General features: G+C 42.5%; 1 protein-coding gene across 3 annotated transcripts in view; it reads right to left on the minus strand.

Annotated features, from left to right (window-relative positions):
* Positions 1 to 24,060, minus strand: part of galntl6 (polypeptide N-acetylgalactosaminyltransferase like 6) — a 1,318,324-nt gene that overhangs the window by 156,902 nt on the left and 1,137,362 nt on the right. For all 3 annotated transcript variants that reach the window (XM_087993690.1, XM_087993684.1, XM_087993693.1), the window contains exon 9: positions 7,112 to 7,219. In XM_087993690.1, coding sequence (XP_087849816.1) covers positions 7,112 to 7,219 — 108 coding nt within the window. The remainder of the gene's footprint in view (positions 1 to 7,111; positions 7,220 to 24,060) is intronic.

Consider the following 24,060-nt stretch of genomic DNA (forward strand, 5'->3'; position numbering starts at 1 on the left):
ACCAGAACTGTACACAATATTCCAGTGTGGCTGCACTAGTGTTTTGTCCAGTTGCAACATGATATTGCGGCTCTGGAACTCAATCCCTTTAAGAATGAAACCTAACACACTGTATGCCTTCTTAACAGCACTATCAACCTGGGTAGCAACCTTCTTTACCACCTTATCCACTTGTGTTGCCACTTTAAGGGAGCTCTGGATTTGTACCCCAAAATCCCTCTGCATATCAATGCTCCTCAAGGTCCTGCTTTTTACTGTACATTTCCTTTTGCATTCGACCTCCCAAAATGCATCACTTCACACTTAGGTTAAACTCCATCTTCCACTTCTCTGTCCAACATTTCTCTATTGGACTGTATTCTTTAATAACCTTCCTCACTATCCACATCTCCAACAATCAGATCACCAATCCAAATCATTTTACATATATTTATAAAACAACTGAGGTACCAGCACTGATCCTTGCAGAACACCGCTGGTCACAGTTAGAAAAATATGCCTTCACAACTATCCCCTGTCTTTTATAACCAAGCCAATTTTATATTCAACTGGCCAACTCACCATGAATGCCACGTGACTTATCTTCAGGACCAGGCTACCATGAGGAACTTTATCAAATGCTTTAGTAAAGTTCATGAGGACAATATCCACTCTAGGAGAAAGTGAGGTCTGCAGATGCTGGAGATCAAAGTTGAAACTTTATTGCTGGAACAGCACAGCAGGTCAGGCAGCATCCAGGGAACAGGAGATTCGACGTTTCGGGCACAGGCCCTTCTTCAGGAATGAGCAGAGAGTGTTCAGCAGGAGAAGATAAAAGGTAGGGAGGAGGGACTTGGAGGAGGGGCGTTGGAAATGTGATAGGTGGAAAGAGGTCAAGGTGAGGGCGGTAGGTCGGAGTAGGATGGAGGCGGAGAGGTCAAGAAGAAGACTGCAGGTCAGGAAGGCGGTGCCGGGCTGGAGGGATTCGGCTGAGACAAGGTGGGGGGAGGGGGGATGAAGAAACTGGTGAAGTCCAAGTTCATCCCCTGTGGTTGGAGGGTTCCCAGTCGGAAGATAAGACGCTCCTCCTCCGACCGTCGCGTTGTTGTGGTTTGGCGGTGGATGAGTCCAATGACCTGCATATCCTCGGTGGAGTGGGAGGGGGAGTTGAAATGCTGTGCTACAGGGTGGTTGGGTAGCACAGCATTTCAACTCCCCCTCCCACTCCACCGAGGATATGCAGGTCATTGGACTCATCCACCGCCAAACCACAAAAACGCGACGGTCGGAGGAGGAGCGTCTTATCTTCCGACTGGGAACCCTCCAACCACAGGGGATGAACTTGGACTTCACCAGTTTCTTCATCCCCCCTCCCCCCACCTTGTCTCAGCCGAATCCCTCCAGCCCGGCACCGCCTTCCTGACCTGCAGTCTTCTTCTTGACCTCTCCGCCTCCATCCTACTCCGACCTATCACCCTCACCTTGACCTCTTTCCACCTATCACATTTCCAACGCCCCTCCTCCAAGTCCCTCCTCCCTACCTTTTATCTTCTCCTGCTGAACACTCTCTGCTCATTCCTGAAGAAGGGCCTGTGCCCGAAACGTCGAATCTCCTGTTCCCTGGATGCTGCCTGACCTGCTGTGCTGTTCCAGCAATAAAGTTTCAACAATATCCACTCTACCCTCATCATGATGTGGAGGTGATGGTGGTGGGCTGGGATGGGCAAAGTTAAAAATCACACAACACCAGGTTATAGTTCAACAGGTTTATTTGCGAGTAAAAGCTTTTGGAGCGCTGCTCCTTCGTCAGATAGCCAACCGACAAAGGAGCAGCACTTCGAAAGTTTGTACTTCCAATTAAACTTGTTGGACTATAACCTGGCACCCTCATCAATTATCTTCATTACTTCCTCAAAAAACTCTACCTTACAGTGAAATGCTGGCCCTTCTATCTGCCGCATGAGTTCACCTCCACCATTCTGACAGTAGTCTACATACTACTTCCTCAGGTGGCTTAGGAAATTTGGCATATCCATAAGGACCCCTCACTAGCTTTTACAGATGCACCATTGGAAGTATTTTATCCGGTTGCATAATGGTCTGGTACGGCAAATGCTCTGCCCTGGAGTGTAAGGAACTGCAACAGGGTGTGTGTAAAGCCCAGACCATCATGGAAGACAACCTTCCACCTAAGGACTCCATTTACACTTCTCATTGCAATGGAAATACTGCCAACATCATCAAAGACCCATCCATCCCTGGTAATGTTCTCCTACAACCTTTTCTATCAGGTAGAAGATATAGAAGTTTGAACATATGCACCAACAGGCTCAAGAACAGCTTCTTCCCTGCTGTTACCAGACTGCTGAATGGACTCTCTAATTTCAAATAAGTTGATCTGCCTAATAATGACCTTACTTTGTGCACCTCCTCTACTGTGTAACCTTATATGCCTCGCTCTGTCTGAGCATCCTATGATCTGTCTGTTCTTATTTGCTATGATCTGCCTGTACTGCTCAGAAAACAAAGCTTTTCACTGTAATTAGGTACATGTGACTACAATAAATCAAATCAAATCAACAAATCAATTAAGTTTAATGAAACAAGATCTCCCCTACATCAAGCCAGGCATCCTTAATAAATCAATTCTTCTCCAAATACCTGGAAAATAGAAAAAAAGGCTATGATTGTCAGAGGTCAGTCATCTCAGCTCTAGGACATTTCTACAGGAGTTCCTCACAGTAGTGTACTCGGTCCTTTCCTTCTATCATAAGGTCATATGTGGGGATGTTCACTGATGAGTGCACAATGTTCAGCACTTTTCATAACTCCTCAGATACTGAAGCAGTCCATGTTCAAAGGCAACAAGATATAGACAATATCCAGGCTTGGGCTGAAAAGTGTCGAGAGTGTGGTGCTGGAAAAGCACAGCAGGTCAGGCAGCATCCAAGGAATAGGAGAATCAACATTTCAGGCATAAGTCCTTCATGAGGAATTCCTGAAGAAGGGCTTATGCCTGAAACATCGATTCTCTTGTTCCTTGGATGCTGCCTGACCTGCTGTGCTTTTGCAGCACCACTCTCAACTCTGATCTCCATCATCTGCAGTCCCCACTTTCTCCCCATGGGCTGAAAAGTGACAAGTTACAGTCACGCCATACAAATGCCAGGCAATGACCATTTCTAAAAATCACCACCCTGAATGAATGCATTTTGGAATAACTACCTCCTCTCATTCATTACAGTATTGAGTAAAAGCCTAACTTATATTCCCTCTCGAAAATGTGGATGATTCAGACAGTAATTCAACTAAGGTAATATTTACATTGTTAATGTAGCTGGCCTGAAAGGGACAACTTGGCAAAGGTATAACAGACAAGACAGGACGTTCATTCATTCTCACACTCCTATCTTTGCACAAAATGATCATAGAAGGATATTGCTTTTGATTAGATTCTCTGAAAACAATCATGGAATACAGTAAGTCCCCAATAAACAATGCTGTTGCATTTCTGACATGCAATGAAATAATATTGAGCAAATTAGAGTTTCCCATTGCAACTAATGTGATAAGTATAATTTGATTCTTCAAATTTTTTGACATCAGACCAAGTGCATTAAACTCTAAATTGAAATAGTGTCTATTCCTAAATTCCAACATCATAAATGCATCAACTGTTGAATTTATTAAAAAACGTTAATAAAAGGTACTTAGGTAAATATATGAATAGAAAAGGTTTGGAGGGATACAGGCCTGGAGCAGAGACGTGGAATTAGTTTCGTTTGGGATTATGTTGAACATAGACTGTTTGGACCAAAGGGTCTGTTTCCATGCTGTATAACAGTATGACTCACTAAGGTGGCAATACCTGCTATGCCAGGGCATAGTGGGGTACGGACCAAGTGCATTTAAATGGATTAGTGTAATTTGGTATTCATTAATCAGTATAGAACTGCTGGGCTGAAGGGCCTGTTTCTGTGTTGTATGACTCTATGATGGCATGAAATCTGTCAAGTGATGACCTGATCCCTCACTGCAACCTCTTCTTGTCCACATTCATGGAACAAAGCTATTGCTAAATGTAATCAATAATAACAGACTGGGGAGAAAGAGAAAGAAACTATGGAGAATTATAGCATCAATAAGTAATTGTGGTACTGCTGGTTTTGCATAAACCTGTTGAATATTTTTTCTTCCCTTGTTGGGACAGCCCATAGTCAGAGGTGGCACAGGTCACTTGTTCTACTGAACACAGAACTGAGACTTCTGTTTGACATCTCTCCTGAACATTCCTTAACAATTCAAACTCAGTGCAATCTGTAGTCATAAAGGAAAGGAATTTATTCACTGATCAACCTTTGATTGCCTCTCTGTCTGACATTGATTTCCGATCAAGTGACACTTTAATCTTAAAGTTCTCACTCTTGTTTTCAAATCCATCCATGGGGTTATCCCTTCCCATTGCTATAATCCCGTCCAGACTCCAACCCACTGAGATTTGTCCACTTGCCTTACTCTGGCCTCTTGAGCTTCCCTGATTTTCAACACTCCACAATCAGTAGCCATGCCTTTGGCTGCCTATAGGCCCAAAGTGTTTGGAATTATCTCACTAACTAAACCTCACCAACTCTCGAATTTTCTTTCTTCATGTAAGATGCTCCTTAAAACCAAACATTACCTTTATCTGCCTTAATTTCTACTCTAATAATTGTGTCTAATTAAGCTGCATGGTGCTTCACAAAATAAGTTCGGAAACTTTATGACATGCAAACTGCTTAAAAATTATGTGTTGTACTTAAAAATCTGTGTGAAACAATTTTATCCTCCTCCAGTACAACTTGACTGACCAAATCTGATGTGGAGAACAACAGAAGAAAAGACTTACATATTTACAGTGACTTTCATGACCTTAGGATATACCAAATTGTTTTCATGACCAATGAAATAATGCTTGATTGTTGCCATTGTTATAATGTAGGAAATGTAGGCAACCAATTTACATACGGCAAGTTCCCACAAACAGCACTGTGATAATTACAAAATAATCAACTACAGTAATGTGAGTTGAGGGACAAATATTGACCAGAGCACTGAGTAGAACTCCTCAGCACTTCAATGATTTAGTAGTGATATTTATACGGAAGATGTATGTGGATTGTAGGTACATAGTGTGAAGAGGATTAATTTTTGTCATCTTTCACACTTCAAGAAGTGTCATTTTGAGCTTCAATGGAAACTACTCTGCTTAAGATCAATTCAGACTTGCTGTCGGGTGTTTCTTGAATCAAGGACGACAAAAAGCTAACTTTAAAGAAAAAATAATCACAACATTTACAATCAACAACAGCACATACTCTATCAGTCAGCCTTGGTCACAACACATTATGTTATGTTGAACACTTTTCCAAAACTGAGAAAGTGTAGACAAACAGTTTCCTTTAAATAGAACTGTGCTATTGTAAACTCAATTCTGTCTCAATCAAATATCGTTTTTTTAATTCTCCCGAGATACTTTGCGGTTTTTTTTGTTTTAATATGATGCATGAATAGTGGCAGTATCACTTAAGGCTACTCATCATGAGTGCACTTGATTTAAAAAACTTGACATTTAATCAACACGAAGACTATTTGTTGCTTCATAGAGCCAAACAGAATGTTACTGTTGTTCTGAGACATTAGCATGAATACTGGAAAGTGCAGCATCAGCACCTCCTTTATCAAATTATTTTTTAAAAGAAATCTTACATTGTGAGCCAAAGAGGGAAGTCGATTGCATTTTCTACAGACTAATAGAAGCATCAGAGTGAGTCTGAGAAATGATGCCTCTGAAATTGGGGAAGGTACAGGATAGGCTGGAAGCATTTGGGATCCTTTGAGGACTGAGACGAGAGCAGAACAACTCCCCTTTGCGCACCTACACTGAGTTATCGGCCCAGGGAGCCGACAGGTCCTGCCTTGGATAAGCTGCAGGGGTTCCATGGCTCCCCTTTCAATTACAACTACATTTACATCATCAGGCCACAATTCATTAGACATCCATCTGCCTTTTCAACAAGTTTTGTCCACTATGTGATCCTGTGGTTATACCAGGTCAGACCCCTCAAACTATTCAGAAGATAGTCTCGACCCTAATGTTTTCTTATTTTAAAGGTAAACATAAGGTATTACACTCCAGATGCAATTCGATTGGTTAAACTGCTAGATTTGAAGCAAAATACATTTTATTCATCCACTATAGTTAAAATACAATGAAAGAAAGAAAGAATTGGAAAACCTTACCTCTGGTGGAAATCTTACCAGAATAATATGATTCTATGATTCAGTAGATACAGTAACTATTACTAATTAACTGTTTCAATATAGTAACATCCAATAAACACACCTTTGGCAAAAGGCAAATTCAGAATTCATGTTGTCTCAGATGCAACATCCACAGCAGGCAGAGAACCCGGAACTTTTGGCTGAAACTGAGAGAGAGGAAGAAAATACTACTTCTTCAAGACCCCAACAGCAACGACTGAAAGCTAAACCTAAAAATCCATCGTTCTGTGGGAGCTCAAACACACCCATTCAGGCTGCTTCAATTGTTCTAACTTTTATAAAAACACCCAAGGCTTCACAAGTTGTTTATCTTCTCACAGACTGCTTGACATCTGTCCCCCAATCTGTCTCAAAAAGAAACAGGACAAAAACACACCTCTTAAAGCTACAGTATTGTCACATTGCATTATAACATTTGAAGTGTGGGAATAGGTATTGTCCAATCATGGCTGAAAAATGTGTTGCTGGAAAAGCGCAGCAAGTCAGGCAGCATCAAAGGAGCAGGAGAATCGATGTTTCGGGCATAAGTCCTTCTTCTGAAGAAGGGCTTATGCCCGAAACGTCGATTCTCCTGCTCCTTTGATGCTGCCTGACCTGCTGCGCTTTTCCAGCAACACATTTTTCAGCTCTGATCTCCAGCATCTGCAGTCCTCACTTTCTCCATTGTCCAATCATGATTTTACATCCATTGTATGAGGGTTGGATGCCTTTAAAATTAGTGTCAATATTCCTATGTCAAAGGAAACCACTTATCAAACTTAAACTACGATCATCCTGAAAAAGAATGGCAGCCATTCTCTAAGGTACTCACCCTTGCCAAACTGGTTCCAGAGGGAACTTTGTAAGGGACATACTTTCTGTAAATGTGTCCCACCCTGGAACAAGGAGCATCATACATGTGACCTCCACACATCCATACCTAGAGAAAGGAGGGGAAAATAAAGTATTAGTGATTTTCCCCAGTGCACTGCAGAGACTAGACATATTTCCTTTGTTTGCAGCATAGCAACACACAATACTAAATCAGAAATGGTGGTATGATAATTTTCTGATTGATGTTGAATTCAGCAGGCTCAGGATGAAAATCAAATGGGACATAATTTCACATTGGTTCTGTGAGAATTTTAATTCAGTTCCAAAATTCCTTTCGAATGAAAATTATTAGTACCAATAAAGGTAAGCATGAATCTATTGGATTATTGCAAAAAAAGCCCAAGCTGGTTCACTAGTGTCATTCAGGGTGGAAATCCCAACATCTTTAGCCAGTTTGGTCAGTATGTAATTATAATCATGAACCAGTACAGAGAAGTCCGACTCATGAGCAACCAACTCCAATGGATGGGCCATCACATCCAGATGTCCAAAAACCATTTTCATTGGCAGGTCCTCTTCTCCTGGCTTTCCATTGGCCAGCGTTTGGAAGGCAATGGTGTAGCAATGATGTCACTTGATTCGTGTTCCAGTACCCCAGGCTAATGCTCTGGGGTCATTGGTTTGATTCCCACCGTGACTAACAGTGCAGTTTGAATACAATAAACATTTGGAATATAGCCTCATCTAATGGTGACTTTGTACCCTCTTTGATTGTTGCAAATAGACCATCTGGTTCACTTACATCCTTGAAGAAAGGAAATCTGTTATCCTTACCTGGTTTGTCTTACATGTGACTAAGAGGTAAAGTTGCCATAGTCTTACTGGACCAGAGGGCTGTTCTCTCATTGGAGATGACTGGTGACAGTTAAACCTGGGGCTCACCACACCCCAGGTGAGGGGAGAGGTTGAGAAGGAGAATCCTTCATGGTCACCTCAGCTGATGCAAGAATTGAACCCATGCTGCTGACATCAATCTCCATCACAAACAGCTGTCTAGTCAATGGAGTTTAATGAACCCCTTTACATTGCCTCCAGACTTACAGCAAGCTTTTAACTGAGTAATTAGGGATGGGTGATAAATGCTGGTGTACACATTTCAGGAATGAATTAAAAAGATGCTTAGAGGACGACTAGAGGAAAAGTTATAGGGATACACTCAAGGTCATTCCATATGATGGAGGCATTGACACCACTAACTGGGATGAGGAAGCTTTGGACTGCTTGGCATGACATCGCCTGATCCATCAAGGCACAGGTAACTTCAAAGCTCACAGTCTTGACCATGAGGTAGAACATCAGTGACAAAGGAAGGAAGAGAAAGCCAACCCAGGCTGTGAATTCTATTTCCCCAAAGCCTGTCCCCATTGTGGAAAAAACCCTGGATCTAAAATGGACCTCCTCAGTCATCTGAGGTGTCATTGTGCTTGAGAGACACATCAGTTGTTCTTAGGGACAGTTCACAATGAGTACAGATTGGGAGAAAGGGAGGACTGCAGATGCTGGAAATCAGAGTCGAGAGTGTGTTGCTGGGAAAGCACAGCACGCCAGGCAGCATCCAAGGGGCAGAGGAATCGATATTTCGAGCAAAAGTCCTTCTGGCATCCTTGGAAGTGGCTTCGCAGTGAGGTTAAACTCAATGAGGTGAAAGTGAGGACTGCAGATGCTGAAGATTAGACTCGAGAGTGTGGTGCCAGAAAAGCAGAGCAGGTCAGGCAGCATCCGAGGTGCAGGAGCCTCATTTTCACCTCAAAGATAGAGCAGAGTAGTTGGACAGACAAAGGAGTGGATAATGATCAGCCTGGGAAAAATGAATGGCTGCTAATGGGGACAAGTAGTAGCTAACAATTGGTGTGTGTAGTTGCAGACCATGTGATAACAAGGCCTGGTGTGTGGAGGTTGGGGCAATGACATGGGAGAAGGTGCCTCAAGCCTGAAACTTGTTGAACTCAATTAGATTATATTCCCTACAGTGTGGAAACAGGCCCTTCAGCCCAGCCAGTCCTCCAAAGAGTAACCCACCCTCTGACTAATGCACCTAACACTATGGGTAATTTAGCATGGCCAATTCACCTGACCTACACATCTTTGGACTGTGGGAAGAAACTGGAGCACCTGGAGGAAACCCACGCTGACACGAGGAGAACATGCAAACTCCACATAGATAGTCGCCTGAGGCTGGAATTGAACCTGGGACCCCGGTGCTGTGAGGCAGCAGTGCTAATCACTGAGCCACCATGCCACTATTGAGTCCAGAAGGCTGTAAAGCTCCCAAGTGGAAAAGGAAAATAAAATTCCTGACAAAGAAATGTCATTTGGAAAACCAAGTATCCAAAACATTCAAGAAATTGTTCTGGACTAACACCTCAAATTTCCAAGAATTTGAAACAGAAGTTAAACTTGACACAGGGAAGCAGTTTCAATACTGGCTGACAGCTGCCGTGACTATAATAAGTGGATGCTGCACTTAGAAACAGCAAACTACACGGTCTAACAATGCAGATCTTCAGGTGTGTGGCTAATTTATCACCAAACTCAATGACAAAGGATGAGGGGTCAGTGTGACTCTCGGCACATTGAAGGACCAGAACAGTAGAGATGCATACATTTAACTTGGTTTCTTGGTGGATGCAATGGTCCGCATGGCAAATGGAAGAGAATTTATCAGATTATTCAGAGGCTTAGGCAAATTAAAACAGAAGTACTGCATTACTCTGCAAGAAAACGTTGAGTGTTCTGCCTGGATACTCCAAGGAAAGTACAGGTACTTTATTCACTATGATGAAAGGTGAAGACTGAGTTAGATAACATACTAAATGGCTGGGTGACATTAGTCATTAGTGACAGATCCAACACAACGTTGCTCAGGACAAGTGACAGTTCCCAAACACAGCTCAGAACTGAGATCTCTCTTAACTGAAGAAAGGGATCCAAAGCGGGGCTCATTAAATTCAATGAATTGAATGGCCAAATTAACCAGAAGCACATTGTTTACGAAATTAAATGTAATCAATTTTGGATTTTGGTATATAACGCGAGACTATGAATCCAGATTCTGGATTAGTGGTGCTGGAAGAGCACAGCAGTCCAGGCAGCATCCGAGGAGCAGCAAAATTGACGTTTTGGAATATAGGCAGAGAGCCTGAAGGGTGGAGAGATAAGCTAGAGGAGGGTGGGGGTGGGGAGAAAGTAGCATAGAGTACAATAGGTGAGTGGGGGAGGGGATGAGGGTGATAGGTCGGGGGCGGGGGGAGGGTGGAGTGGATAGGTGGAAAAGAAGATAGGTAGGTAGGACAAGTCATGGGGACAGTGCTGAGCTGCAAGTTTGGAACTAGCGTGAGGTGGGGGAAGGGGAAATGAGGAAACTGTTCAAGTCCACATTGATGCCCTGGGGTTGAAGTGTTCTGAGGCAGAAGATGAGGCGTTTTTCCTCCAGGCATCTGGTGGTGAGGGAGCGATGGTGAAGGAGGCCCAGGACCTCTATGTCCTCGGCAGAGTGGGAGGGGGAGTTGAAATGTTGGGCCACAGGGCGGTGTGGTTGATTGGTGCGGGTGTCCTGGAGATGTTCCCTAAAGCGCTCTGCTAGGAGGCGTCCAGTCTCCCCAATGTAGAGGAGACCGCATCGGGAGCAACGGATACAATAAATGATATTAGTGGATGTGCAGGTAAAACTTTGATGGATGTTTCCAGACACTGGCTGCATTTATAGAATCTCATTTGTCATGCTATTTAGAGTCATAGTCATAGAGTCATAGAGATGTACGACATGGAAACAGACCCTTTGGTCCAACTCGTCCATGCTGACCAGATATCCCAACCTAACCTAGTCCCATTTGCCAGCCCTTGGCCCATATTCCCCCAAACTCTTCCTATTCATATACCCATCCAAATGCCTTTTAAATGTGGCAATTGTATCAGCCTCCACCACTTCCTCTGGCAGCTCATTCCATATACCACCTGCTGTGCGAAAAGGTTGTCTCTTTTATATCTTTCCCCTCTCACCCTAATCCTATGCCCTCTCATTCTGGACTCCCCCACCTTAAAGAAAATACTTTGTCTATTTATCCTATCCATGCCCCTCATGATTTTATAAACTTCTATAAGGTCACCCCTCAGCCTTCGACTGTCCAGAGAAAACAGGCAAGCCTATTCAGCCTCTCCCTATAGTTTAAATCCTCCAACCCTGGCAACATTCTTGTAAATCTTTTCTGAATGCCTTCAAGTTTCACAGCATCCTTCTGAAAGGAAGGAGACCAGAATTGCACACAATATTCCAAAAGTGGCCTCAGCAATGTCCTGTATAGCTGCAACATGACCTCCCAACTACTATACTCAATACTCTGACCAATAAAGGAAAGCATACTAAAAGCCTTCTTCACTATCCTATCTACATGTGACTTTACTTTCAAGGACCTATGAACCTGCACTCCAAGGTCATAGAGTCATAGAGATGTACAGCATGGAAACAGACCCTTCCGTCCAGCCTGTCCACGCCGACCAGATATCCCAACCCAATCTAGTCCCACCTGCCAGCACCCGGCCCATATCCCTCCAAACCCTTCCTATTCATATACCCATCCAAATGCCTCTTAAATGTTGCAATTGTACCAGCCTCCACCACATCCTCTGGCAGCTCATTCCATAGCTGTACCACCCTCTGCGTGAAAAAGTTGCCCCTTAGGTCATGTTCAGCAACACTCCCCAGGACCTTACTATTAAGTCTATACGTCCTGCTAAGATTTGCTTTCCCAAAATGCGCAGCACCTCACATTTATCTAAATTAAACTCCATCTGCCACTTCTCAGCCCATTGGCCCATCTGATCAAGATCCCATTGTAATCTGAGGTAAAGTTCTTCGCTGTTCACTCCACCTCCAGTTTTGATGTCATCTGCAAACTTACTAACTTTACCTATATTCATATCCAAATCATTTAGATAAATGATGAAAAGTAGTGGACCCAGCACCGATTCTTGTGGCACTCCATTGATCACAGGCATCTCGTCTGAAAAACAACCCTCTACCTCCACCCTCTGTCTTCTACCTTTGATCCAGTTCTGTATCCAAATGGCTAGTTCACCCTGTATTCCATGAGATCTAACCTTGTTAACCAGTCTCCCATGGGGAACCTTGTTGAATGCCTTACTGAAGTCTATATAGATCACATCTACTGCTCTGCCCTCATCAATGCTCTTTGTTCTTTCTTCAAAAAACTCAATCAGGTTCATGAGACATGATTTCCTAAGCACAAAGCCATGTTGACTCTCCTTAATCAGTCCTTGCCTGTCCAAATACATGTAAATCCTGTCTCTTATGATTCCCTCCAACAATTTGCCCACCACCGACATCAGGCTCATTGGTCTATAGTTTAGATTAGAGTGGTGCTGGAAAAGCACAGCAGGTGAGGCAGCATCCGAGGAGCAGGAAAATCTGATTCCTGATAAAGGGCTTTTGCCAAAACGTTGATTTTCCAGCATCTGCAGTCCTCACTTCTGCCTCATTGGTCTATAGTTCCCTGGCTTGTCCTTACCACCTTTCTTAAATAATGGTACCACGTTAGCCAACCTCCAGTCTTCTGGCACCTCACCTATGACTATCGATGATACAAGTATCTCAGCAAGGGGCCCAGCAGTCACTTCCCTAGCATCCCACAGAGTTCTAGGGTCCACCTGATCAGGTCCTGGGGATTTGTCCACCTTCATGCATTTCAAAACATCCAGCACTTCCTCCTCTGTAATACTGACATTTTTCAAGATGTCACCATCTATTTCCCCACATTCTATGTTTTCCATGTCCTTTTCCACACTAAACACTGAAGCAAAATACCCGTTTGGTATCTCCCCCATCTCCTGCGACTCCACACAAAGACTGGCTTGCTGATCTTTGAGGGGCCCTATTTGCTGCCGAGTTATCCTTTTGTCCTTAATGTATTTGTAAAAATCCTTTGGATTCTCCTTAACCCTATTTACCAATGCATTCATGTCACCTTTTCGCCCTCCTGAATTCCCTCTTAAGTATGCTCCTACAGTCTTTGTACTCTTCTAAGGATTCACTCGATCTATCCTGTCTATCCCTGACACATGCTTCCTTCTTTTTCTTAACCAAAATCTCAATTTCTCTAGTCATCCAGCATTCCCTATACCTACCAGTCTTTCCTTTCAGCCTAACAGGAATATAATGTCTCTGAACTCTCATTATCTCATTTCTGAAGGCTTCCCATTTTCCAGCCATCCCTTTACCTGTGAACATCTGCCCCCCCACTCAGCTTTTGAAAATTCTTGCATAATACCATCAAATCTAGCCTTCCTCAAATTTAGAACTTCAGCTGTTAGATCTGATCTATCCTTTTCCATCACCAAAATGCTCCCCAACTGACACCTCAGTCACCTTATTTCCCAAGTTTAGGTCAAGTTTTGCACCTTCTCTAATAGGTACAAAATTTTCTTGTACACTGTTAAATTCTTCTCCATCTAAACCCTTTATACTATGGCAGTCCCAGTCAATGTTTAGAAAGTTAAAATTCCTTACCATAACCACCCTATTATTCTTACAGATATATGAAGTGTTATGGTGCCATAGGGCAGCTTTTGGCTCTTTATGTTTGCACCAAATGATCAGCATGACTTAGTGCCATTCTCTTACCTTTCCCTGTCCACTTGCATATTATTTATATTAAATAATCATCCAATAGCCTCTTGAATGCCTTAATTGGGCCTGTCTCCAACACATTTCTCAGCATATCCAGACACAAAACCACTCATTTTTTGCCAAAGATTTTCTCACATCACATTTACCTCTTTTGCAATCAATTACTTTCTCATTCTTGATCCTTTTATGAGTGGGAATAGTTTGTTCCTATCTACTCTCTGCAGACCCCATGATGATGAAAATCTTGACTGTATCTCCTCTTAGCCTGACCTTTCCAATCTGTCCTCATAATTAAAGTTCTTCACCCCTGGAACTGCTTTGTCAGTTTCTTCTGCATTTTCTCTAATGTGTTCCCATCCTTCCTATAATAAGACCATAATGACGAAACAAAATAGGAATAGGAGTAGGCTGGTCAGGCCGTCCAGCTGGCTCCATTATCCAATAGGATCATGGCTGCTCTGGTATTGCTCACATTCACTTTCCTGTCCTTTCCTTGTAAGCCTTGACTCCCTGACTGATCAAGAATCTATCTCTGCATCAGCCTTAAGTATACTCAAAGATTCTGTCCTTCAGCTCTCTGTGACAAAGAGTTCCAAAGACTCACAACCCTCTGAAAGAAATCACCCCTCATCTCAGTCTTAAATTGGCATGATAATGCCCTCTGTTCCTAGAGTCTCAGCATTTGCCCCATCAAGCCAATTAAGTATCCTATAATTTTCAATGCGATCACCTCTCATTTTTCTAAACTCCAGTGACAAGAGTCCCAACCTGTTTAGCCTTTGCACATAATCCCTCCATACTGGGATTTATCCAAATGAACCTTTTCTGAATTGTCTTTTTGGAAATAATATATTTCCTTAAAGAAGGGGACCAAAATTACTCAAAGGATCCAGATATGATTCTCACTCAAACCTTGTGCAGTTGCAGTAAGACTTCCCTACTTTTATACTCCAACTCCTCTGAAAAAAGAGTGAACATTCAATTATTCCTGATTACATGCTGTACCTGTTTGCACAAGTGTTTTGTGCACAAGAACACCCTTTGTGGTGCAGCATTCTGCAGGTTTTCTTTGTTTAAATAATATACTGTTCTTTTGTTCTCGCTTCCAAAATGAACAACTTCACATTTTCTAACATTATATTCCAGTTGCAAACTTTTCGTCTACTTTCTTAATGTGTAATGTGGCTCTCAGCACAGTACTCCAGCTGAGGTCTAACAAATGTCTTATACCGTTAGATCATCACATGCTTGCCCTTGTACTCAAAGGCCTTATTAATAAAGCCCAGAATATTGTATGCTTTATAAACTGCTCTCTCCACTTGTCCTGCCACCTTCAATAAACTGTGTACATATACAACAGTGCCCTCTGTTTCTGCACCCTCTTTACAACGGTACCCTTAGTTTACATTGACTGTCCATGTTCATCGTATTAAATTGTATACATCATACTTCTCTGGATTGAACTTCATTTGCAACCTATCTGCTCACTCCACCAACCTGTCAACGTCCTTTTGAAGTTCTACACTGTCCTCACAGTTCACAATACTTCCAAGTTTTCTATCTTTCACAAACATAGAACAGTATAGCACAGTACAGGCCCTTCCGCCCTCGATGTTGTGCCAACCTTTCATCAATAGACAATAGACAATAGGTACAGGAGTAGGCCATTCTGCCCTTCGAGCCTGCACCACCATTCATTATAATCATGGCTGATCATTCTTAATCAGTATCCTGTTCCTGCCTTATCTCCATAACCCTTGATTCCACTATCCTTGAGAGCTCTATCCAACTCTTTCTTAAATGAATCTAGAGACTGGGCCTCCACTGCCCTCTAGGGCAGAGCATTCCACACAGCCACCACTCTCTGGGTGAAGAAGTTTCTCCTCATCTCTGTCCTAAATGGTCTACCCCGTATTTTTAAGCTATGTCCTCTGGTTCGGCACTCACCTATCAGCGGAAACATGTTTCCTGCCTCCAGAGTGTCTAATCCTTTAATAATCTTATATGTCTCAATCAGATCCCCTCTCAGTCTTCTAAACTCAAGGGTATACAAGCCCAGTCGCTCCAGTCTTTCAGTGTAAGGTAGTCCCGCCATTCCAGGAATTGACCTTGTGAACCTATGCTGCACTCCCTCAATAGCCAGAATGTCTTTCCTCAAATTTGGAGACCAGAACTGACACAGTACTCCAGGTGTGGTCTCACCAGGGCCCTGTACAGCTGCAGAAGAACCTCTTTGCTTCTATACTCAATCCATTTCCTGAAGAAGGGCTTATGCCCGAAACGTCGATTCTCCTGTTCCCTGGATGCTGCCTGACCTGCTGCGCTTTTCCAGCAACACATTTTCAGCTCTATACTCAATCCCTCTTGTTATGAAGGCCAGCATGCTATTAGCCTTCTTCACTATCCTACTCTAAGATCAAATTAACCTACATACCATTTATTTTACTATCATCCATGTGTCTATCCAAGAGTCACTTAAATGTCCCCAATGTATCTGACTCACCTACCACTGCTGGCAGTGCATTCCACATACCCACCACTCTCTGTGTAAAGAACCAACCTCTGACATCTCCCCTAAACCTTTTTCCAATCACCTTAAAATTTTGGCCCATTGTGATAGCATTTTTGCCCTGGGAAAACGTCTCTGGCTACCCACTCTATCTATGCCTCTCATCATCTTGTACAACTCTATCAAGTCACCACTCATCCTTCACTTCAATGAGGAAAGCTCTAGCTCCCTCAACCTTTCTTCATAAGACATGCCCTCCAATCCAGGCAGCGTCCTGATAAATCTCCACTGTACCCTCTCTAAAGCCTCCACATCCTTTCTATAATGAGGCGACCAAATCTGAACACAATATTCTAAGTGTGGTCTAGCCAGGGCTCTATAGAGCTTCAGAGTAACCTCACGGCTCTTAAACTCAATCCCCTGCTAATGAAAGCCAATACACCATTTGCCTTCTTAACAACTCTGTCAACTTGGATGGCAACTTTGAGGAATGTATGGAAATGGACCCCAAAGTCTCTCTGTTCCTCCACACTGCCAAGAATCCTGCCTTTAACTCTATTATCTGCATTCAGATTCAACCCTAAAAATTGCCCCGGCACACTAGCTTCAAGATCTATAATATATATCAGGATAAACAAAGGGTCCAATATTAACCTCTGGGGAACTCCTTTACAAACACTCCTCAGCCCAAAATATATCTATTGACTATTCCCCATTTCCTGTTACTCAGGTAAGTTTGTATCCACATTGTTATGCCTCTTTTATTCCATGACCTATAATTTTTCCCAAAGTCCTTTGTGTGGTACTGTATCGAATGCCTTCAGGAAGTCCACGCACAGTACATCAACAGTATTACCTTCATCAACCCTTTCTGTTGCCAGGATTTTTGCCGGACTTTTATTTTGTTTTTATTTTCCTTTCTTTGTTTGTAATGGACTTTGCTTCAGACTATTTGAAACACTTGTCTTAAATCAGTCTTTGGCTGTGATGGACATTGAATTGAATAAACAATTAGTAAAAAAATCACGAGGAGGTCAGCTATTTGGAGTGTCTGAAAGGGTGAGGGAAGAAGTGTAATGGAGAGCTTTCAGCAGGGGAATTCCAAAGCGTAGAGCCCAGCAACCTGGGGCTAGTTCTTCGTATATATTCAAGAGGGAGCTGGACGTGGACCTTGTGATTAAAGGGATGAAGGGACATGAATAGAAAGCAGGAGTGAAATACTGAGATTACTTGATCAGCCATGGTCGTATTGAATGGTGGGGCAGACCTGAAGGGCTGAATGGCCTATTTCGGCACCTTTCTTGTATGTTTATAGTTTCTATCAACTAAAAGATGCATGGGGAAAAAAAAGCTCTCTCCCTCTCTGTACTATACCAATGAGTTGTTCAGAGAAAGTGAGGACTGCAGATGCTGGAGATCAGAGTCAAAGAGTGTGATGTTGGAAAAACACAGCTGGTCAGGCAACATCTGAGGAGCAGGAGAATCAATGTTTCAGGTATGAGCTCTTCATCAGGAATAATGGGGTGGCCCAAAGGGACAGAGAGGTAATTGGGAGGGGGTGGGCTGGGGGAAAGGTAGCTGGGAATGCCACAGTAAAATGAAGGTGGGGGTGAATATGATAGGTTGGAGAGGAGGGTGGAGTGGATAGGTAGGAAGGAAGATGGACAGGTAGGACTGTTGAAGAGGGTGGTGCCAAGTTGGAAGGTCGGTTCTGGGATAAGGTGGGTGGAGGAGAAATGAGGAAACTGATGAATTTCACATTGATCCTGTGTGGTTGGAGTGTCCCAAGGCGGAAGATGAGGTGTTCTTCTTCCAAGCATTGGTGGCTTGAGTTTGGTGGTAGAGGAGGCCCAGGACTTGCATGTCCTTGGCAGAGTGGGAGGGGGAGTTAAAGTGAATTGTTTGCCATATGACAACACAAATAATCAATAAATTCAAATTAATTCGTGAATAATAAAATCAACAGATTTCGCTACTGGAAGCCTCTCAGCCCAATGTATTTGTGCTGTAATTTACTGATGTCCCACCGGCTGATTTCAAGGCTGCAAACTTAATTTTACTTCTTTTTCTCTTGATTTCCTGTCCCTACACCATCTTCTCCACTCTCTCCAAAACCCTTTCCCCACATCCCCATCAACCCCAAGGACTGAGGTGAACGGTAATGATGGAAAAGTGGGACATTTGCTCCGAGACTAATGCCACTCTGATCCAAGCAGCAAGAGACATATGAAATAAGCCTCTTCCTTGTGGTGAAGGGAACAGACCTCAGTTTGAGTTGTCTCCTGCCATCCACTGGAGTGAGATAAGGAACTCAGTGCCTGAAGCTTTTGTTTCCCTTTCAATCCCTGCTCCTTTCCTATTTATACTTCTTCAGCGGGACTTCCTTAAGAAAAAAATACGGACTCTGTTCATGAACAGAACTGAGTACATTAATGTTACTTTCTATATAAACTCAGTTCTGTGGCTGATGTGTCCCATTTGTCTCCCTGGGCATTGTGCTTTGCATAAGTTTTCAAAATGGGTATACAGCCAAACTTTCTGCCTCAGTCTTTGCCAGATTCCTATCAACTAGAATTACTGTCACTGTCAATGTCACACTGACCTTCATCCTCTTGTCACAAATCCTATCAATAACGGGCTAAAACCTGTTTCAGAATTGAAAGAACTGCTTACCCATTACCTCCCTTTATTTTAATAAGCACGGCAGAGCCCTGAGGTCAGTATCTTTAATGAGACGAACGACAAGAGATGACTAAGATGGAAGCCCTGTGACATGTGAGTCTCCTGATGAATCTGTTCCCTGAGCAAAATACACTGAGTCAATTTAGCATCTGAACTCTTGTGTGCTGTTACCATGGTTCCCCTCAGACACTAGACAAGAGGTGAGGCCTGCATTTCAATTACAGCCCCAGAAAATGACAGATTACAGGAAAATAGGGTAATGAAGTCTCGGATGATGGTGGCTTTTGACAGGCACAATAAATAGCTGTGTGAGTACACCTGATATATTCCAGATTCAACAGGCTCCCACTACTTCACATGGCAACAAAGCAGTATGAGCTCAGCTGTGTATCAATCCTTTGCATTAACAAGTGGAAGCCGTGGAGCGAGACACCAAATTGTGCTCTATTGAAAAAAAAACAGATTTGACGAATTGTACATCTGCTGCTGAGGTGGGGAGAATTTTATCACCAGTATCATCGTGACCTGCAGGCTAAATCGCTTTTTATTCGTTCTCGGGATGTGAGCATCACCGATAAGGCCAACATCTATTGCCTAATTATCCACAAGCAACCCGTGGTGAGCTGCTTTCTTGAAACTTTGCAGTCTATGCTTCTTTTTTTTTATTATTTATTCACAGGCTGGGTCAACATTTATTCCCCATCCCTAACTGCCTAGAGGGGAGTTGAGAGTCAACCAAGATGTAGGCCAGACGAGTCACATGTAGGCCAGACCAGGTGAGGATGACAGATTCCTTCCCTATAAAAGACATGAGTGAACCAGATGGGTTTTTCCTGACAATTGATTCATGGTCATCGTTAGACTCTTGATTCCAGATTTTTATTGAAATCAAATCCCACCATTTGCAGCATGGATTTTGAACCGAGTCCCTGGAACATTACCTGAATTAACAGACCAGAGATAATACCAGTAGGTCATCACCTTCTCTGGAAGCGAGTTCTAGAGTTTTAAGTGACAGTGTTTGATTAGTGATTTAGTTTCACATCAGGATAGTTTGTAACTTGAAGGGGAACTTGCTGATGACAGCGTCCCCTTGCATCTGCTGTGCTGTTCTATCAGGGTGGCTGGGGTCTTGTGTTTGGAGAAGGAACCTTAGTTGCTGCAGTGCATTTGCATAAAGAGAACACTGCAGCACTGTGCACCGGCAGTGGAGCGAATGAATGTTTAAGTTGGCAGAAGGGATACATACTAAGCATTCTGTTTTGCCCTGTGTTGTTGGAACAGTATCCACCCAAGCAAGTCAAGAGTATTACAGTACACTCCTGATTTATCAGGGGATCACCCCCAGTTCAAAGAAGAATGCAGGAAGGTGTGAGAAGCAGTCCCAGGCAATATCTGAAAATGCCTAATCATTCTGGTGAAGCTATAACATAGGATGACTTGCATGTCAAACAGTGGAAGTAACACACAATAGACATCGGGTGACCAATGGATCAACTCCAAACCTAGGAGCCCTGCTATACTTAGATGTGAATCGTGGTGGACAATTCAACAAAGCACTGGAGGAACAGGAGGCTACATCACTATCTTCATCCTTAATGATAAGGAAGACCATAAGACCATAAAACGTAGGCCATTGGGTCTGTTTCACCATTCATGGCTGATCTGATAATTCTCAAACCCACTTTCCTGTCTTTTTCCTATAACCTTTGATTTCCTTACTGATTACAAATCTGTCCATCTTAATCTTGAATATACTTAGTGAGTTCAAGCCCAAACTTCTCAACATCTCTTCAAACAAAAATTTCTCCAAGCGCAAGAAGAATAGAGGAGCTAAATATTGTTTAAATGAAGAAAACCTGAAAAACAAAGGGATTTAGGAGTTCCTGTGCACAAATCACAAAAAGCTAGCATCCAAGTCTAGCAGGTGTTAGGGAAGGCAAATGGAATGCTGTCCCTTATTTCAAAGGAATGAAGTATAAAAATTGGAAAGTCTTACACAACTGTAAGAAGGCATTGATAGATCTCACCTACAATACTATGAACAATTTTAACTTATCGAATGAAAGATGTACTAGCACTGGAACAATCCAGAAAAAGTTCACTAGGTGATCCCAGGGAGAGGCTGTCTTATAGGGAGAAGTTGAACACATTTTGATCTGTATTTTTTTGCCATTTAGAAGAATGAGAGGCAATCTCACCGTAACATTCTTTGGGGAATTGACAGGATAAATGCGGAAAGGTTGTTTCCTTTGTGGGAGAGTCTAGGACCAGAGGGCATCATCTGGGATTAAGGGAGTGCACATTTAAGACAGAGTCATGGAGGAAACAGACCCTTCTGTTCAACTCATTCATGCTGATCAGATATCCTAAACTGATCTATTCCCATTTACCAGCATTTGGCCCATATCTCCCTAAACCCTTCCAATTCATATACCCATCCAGATGCCTTTTAGATGTTGTAATTGTACCAGCTTCCACCCCTCCACTTCCTCTCATATTTTACATGCACCATTCTCTGCATGAAAATGTTTCTCCTCAGGTCCTTTTAAATCTTTCCCCTCTCTTACTCATTAAATCTCTAGTTTTAGACCCCCCCCTACCCTGGGAAAAAAAAAACTTGGATATTCACCCTCTCTCCATGCTCATCATGATTTTATAAATTTCTATAAGGTCAGCCCTCAGCCTCCGATGCTCCAGGGAAAAGCTGGAGGAAGTGCTTTTCTCAGAGGGTAGTGAACCTGTGGAATTCTTTACCGCAGAGGGCTGTACAGTCTGGATCGTTAAGTGTATTCAAGGCTGAGGTAGGCAGATTTTTATTCAGTAACGGAATAAAGGGTGATGGTGAAAAGGCAGGAAAGTGGAACAGAGGAGTATTAGATCAGCCATGGTCTCATTGAAAGGCACACTTGATGGGCTGAATGGCCCACTTCTGCTCCTGAATCGTATAATCCTACTGTCTTATGAGTAAGTATTAAGTAACAGCAGGGAGCACTCCCCTACTCTTTTACTAATAGTGCAGTTGGATGTTTAATATCCATCTGAGAGGACGGAATGTGCTTCCGGCTATTGCCTCATTTCAATGATTGGATTTCTGCAGCATTACACTGATGTATCAACCTGGATTTAGTGTTTAAACGTCTGGAGTGGAATCTGAACACAGAACTTGCTGATTCTGAGGTGGAAGTACAACAGCATGCCCATCACTGATGCCAAGTTTAAATTATCCACTGGTTAAAGTGAAAAAGACATGAGTGAGGATGGAAAAGAGTAGAAAAAACACAAAATGAGGAATAGATTAAATGTGTTTATTGTATTTGGGAATGCATTGCAAGTGCTTATCATGTTTACATAAATTACAATATCCACCTTACTAACTTTGCATTTAATGTGATGGTCGAAGGAATCCAATGTGATATGCAGCTGTTTTAACACCGATCGTACTGTCATGATCGAGAATGCACTTCCTGATTGGGCAGTGAAAACACATTTATTAAAACTTTCCAAAGGAAATTGGACATCTACCTGGATAGGTGAGATTTTGCAGGGCCATGGGAGAAAGTAATGGATGTGAACTGGATTGCTTTTCAAACAGTTGCCCCAATGGCCTCCATCTGTTCAGTATGCTTCTATTTTTCTCTGATTTAACTTGCTTTATCACAATGAAGTAAATATCTGTCTGGAATAACACAGCTATACAATCCAACATCAATGACTGAGTGAAGGAAATAGAAATTTTTCTCCATCTACCTTGGGGCTAAGAATTGAACATTTTAGCCTGAATTAGTCTCCACTGGCCTCCATTATCACAATAATGGACAGTTTCTCCTTCATTGCAATGAAAATAGGCAATAAATGCTGGCCTAAGAAGCAACACATTTATCTCAAGAATGAATTAAAAATATCTCTGGAAGGAGCAATTGTCCTTGGAGTGGATACAATATATTCAGCAGAAAGACACTGAGGCAGAAGGTTTTGAATTTTGAGGAAAGGTTGCATAAAATCAAATTGAATTCCCTTAAATGTAAGATGCTGGAGGATGATTTAATCCAGGTGTTTAAATGATCTAGGATCTGACCTCATGAGGTGTGTTTGTGTGTGTATATATATGACAGTATGTGCATCTGTGTGTGTGTAACAGAGAGAACGAGAGAGAGAGAGAGAGAGAAAGAGAAAGAGAAAACTACTAAGTTACCCAAGATCAAGGTATACAGGTTCAGATCTCACTACAGAACATGATGTATTTTATGTTCAATTAATAATTCTGCAATATAAACTGAGTCTTTGTAATTGTCACCAGGAAATATCATCAAACACATCTGGTGCACCCTTCATGTCAGGAAATTTGCTGTCTTTACCTGGTCTGGCCTACATGTGACTCCAAGATCTGTTACCTCTGCTCTGAGGTAGTTCAGCAAGTCACTCAATTCAGGGGCAATTAGGGATAAGCAACATGTGCTGGCCTTTCCAGTGATGCCCATGCCCCATGAAAGAATAAAGAATAAAAACGTTCAGCCACTGAACATGGCAGGTTACTTTCTGTGGGAAGCAGGAATGTTGCCATTTATGCTGTCACATGAATGTGTTGCGGAGGCAGGTATTATGGACTATATCTGATTTTGGTTCCTCAGTTGTGTGAAACATAGCATGTTCAAGTTAGGTCTGGGCAGAGCAGGTCTAAAGTTTGCTGACTCATTTGGACAGCCAGTCTACACTTTTGGAGGTGTAAATTGATCCATTAGACACCTCTAGTAGAGGTATAGTGTCATTTAGGATTATTAAAAGAGGGCACGAATATGCTTGGAAAGTACATAAACCTGTAAAATATGAATGTCGTTTTTTTGCATTATAGCAAAATAATGAAGGATGAGGAAATGATATTGCAGTGGTACAGAGCTCTCTTTTAGAACCCAGCAGAAGGAATGGATTTAGTTCTGTGTAATACACACAGGGAGGGGATAAGGGGTGTAGGGAAGGGGAAGCCTCAAGTGTACTAATGGTCTATTTCTGATCTTACCTTGTATGTTCATATGCTTGTATCTGTTTATACTGC

The sequence above is a fragment of the Chiloscyllium plagiosum genome, unplaced genomic scaffold (genome assembly GCF_037043375.1).
Source record: "Chiloscyllium plagiosum isolate Xiang-an unplaced genomic scaffold, Cpla_swu_hap1 HiC_scaffold_2, whole genome shotgun sequence".
NCBI lineage: Eukaryota > Metazoa > Chordata > Chondrichthyes > Orectolobiformes > Hemiscylliidae > Chiloscyllium > Chiloscyllium plagiosum.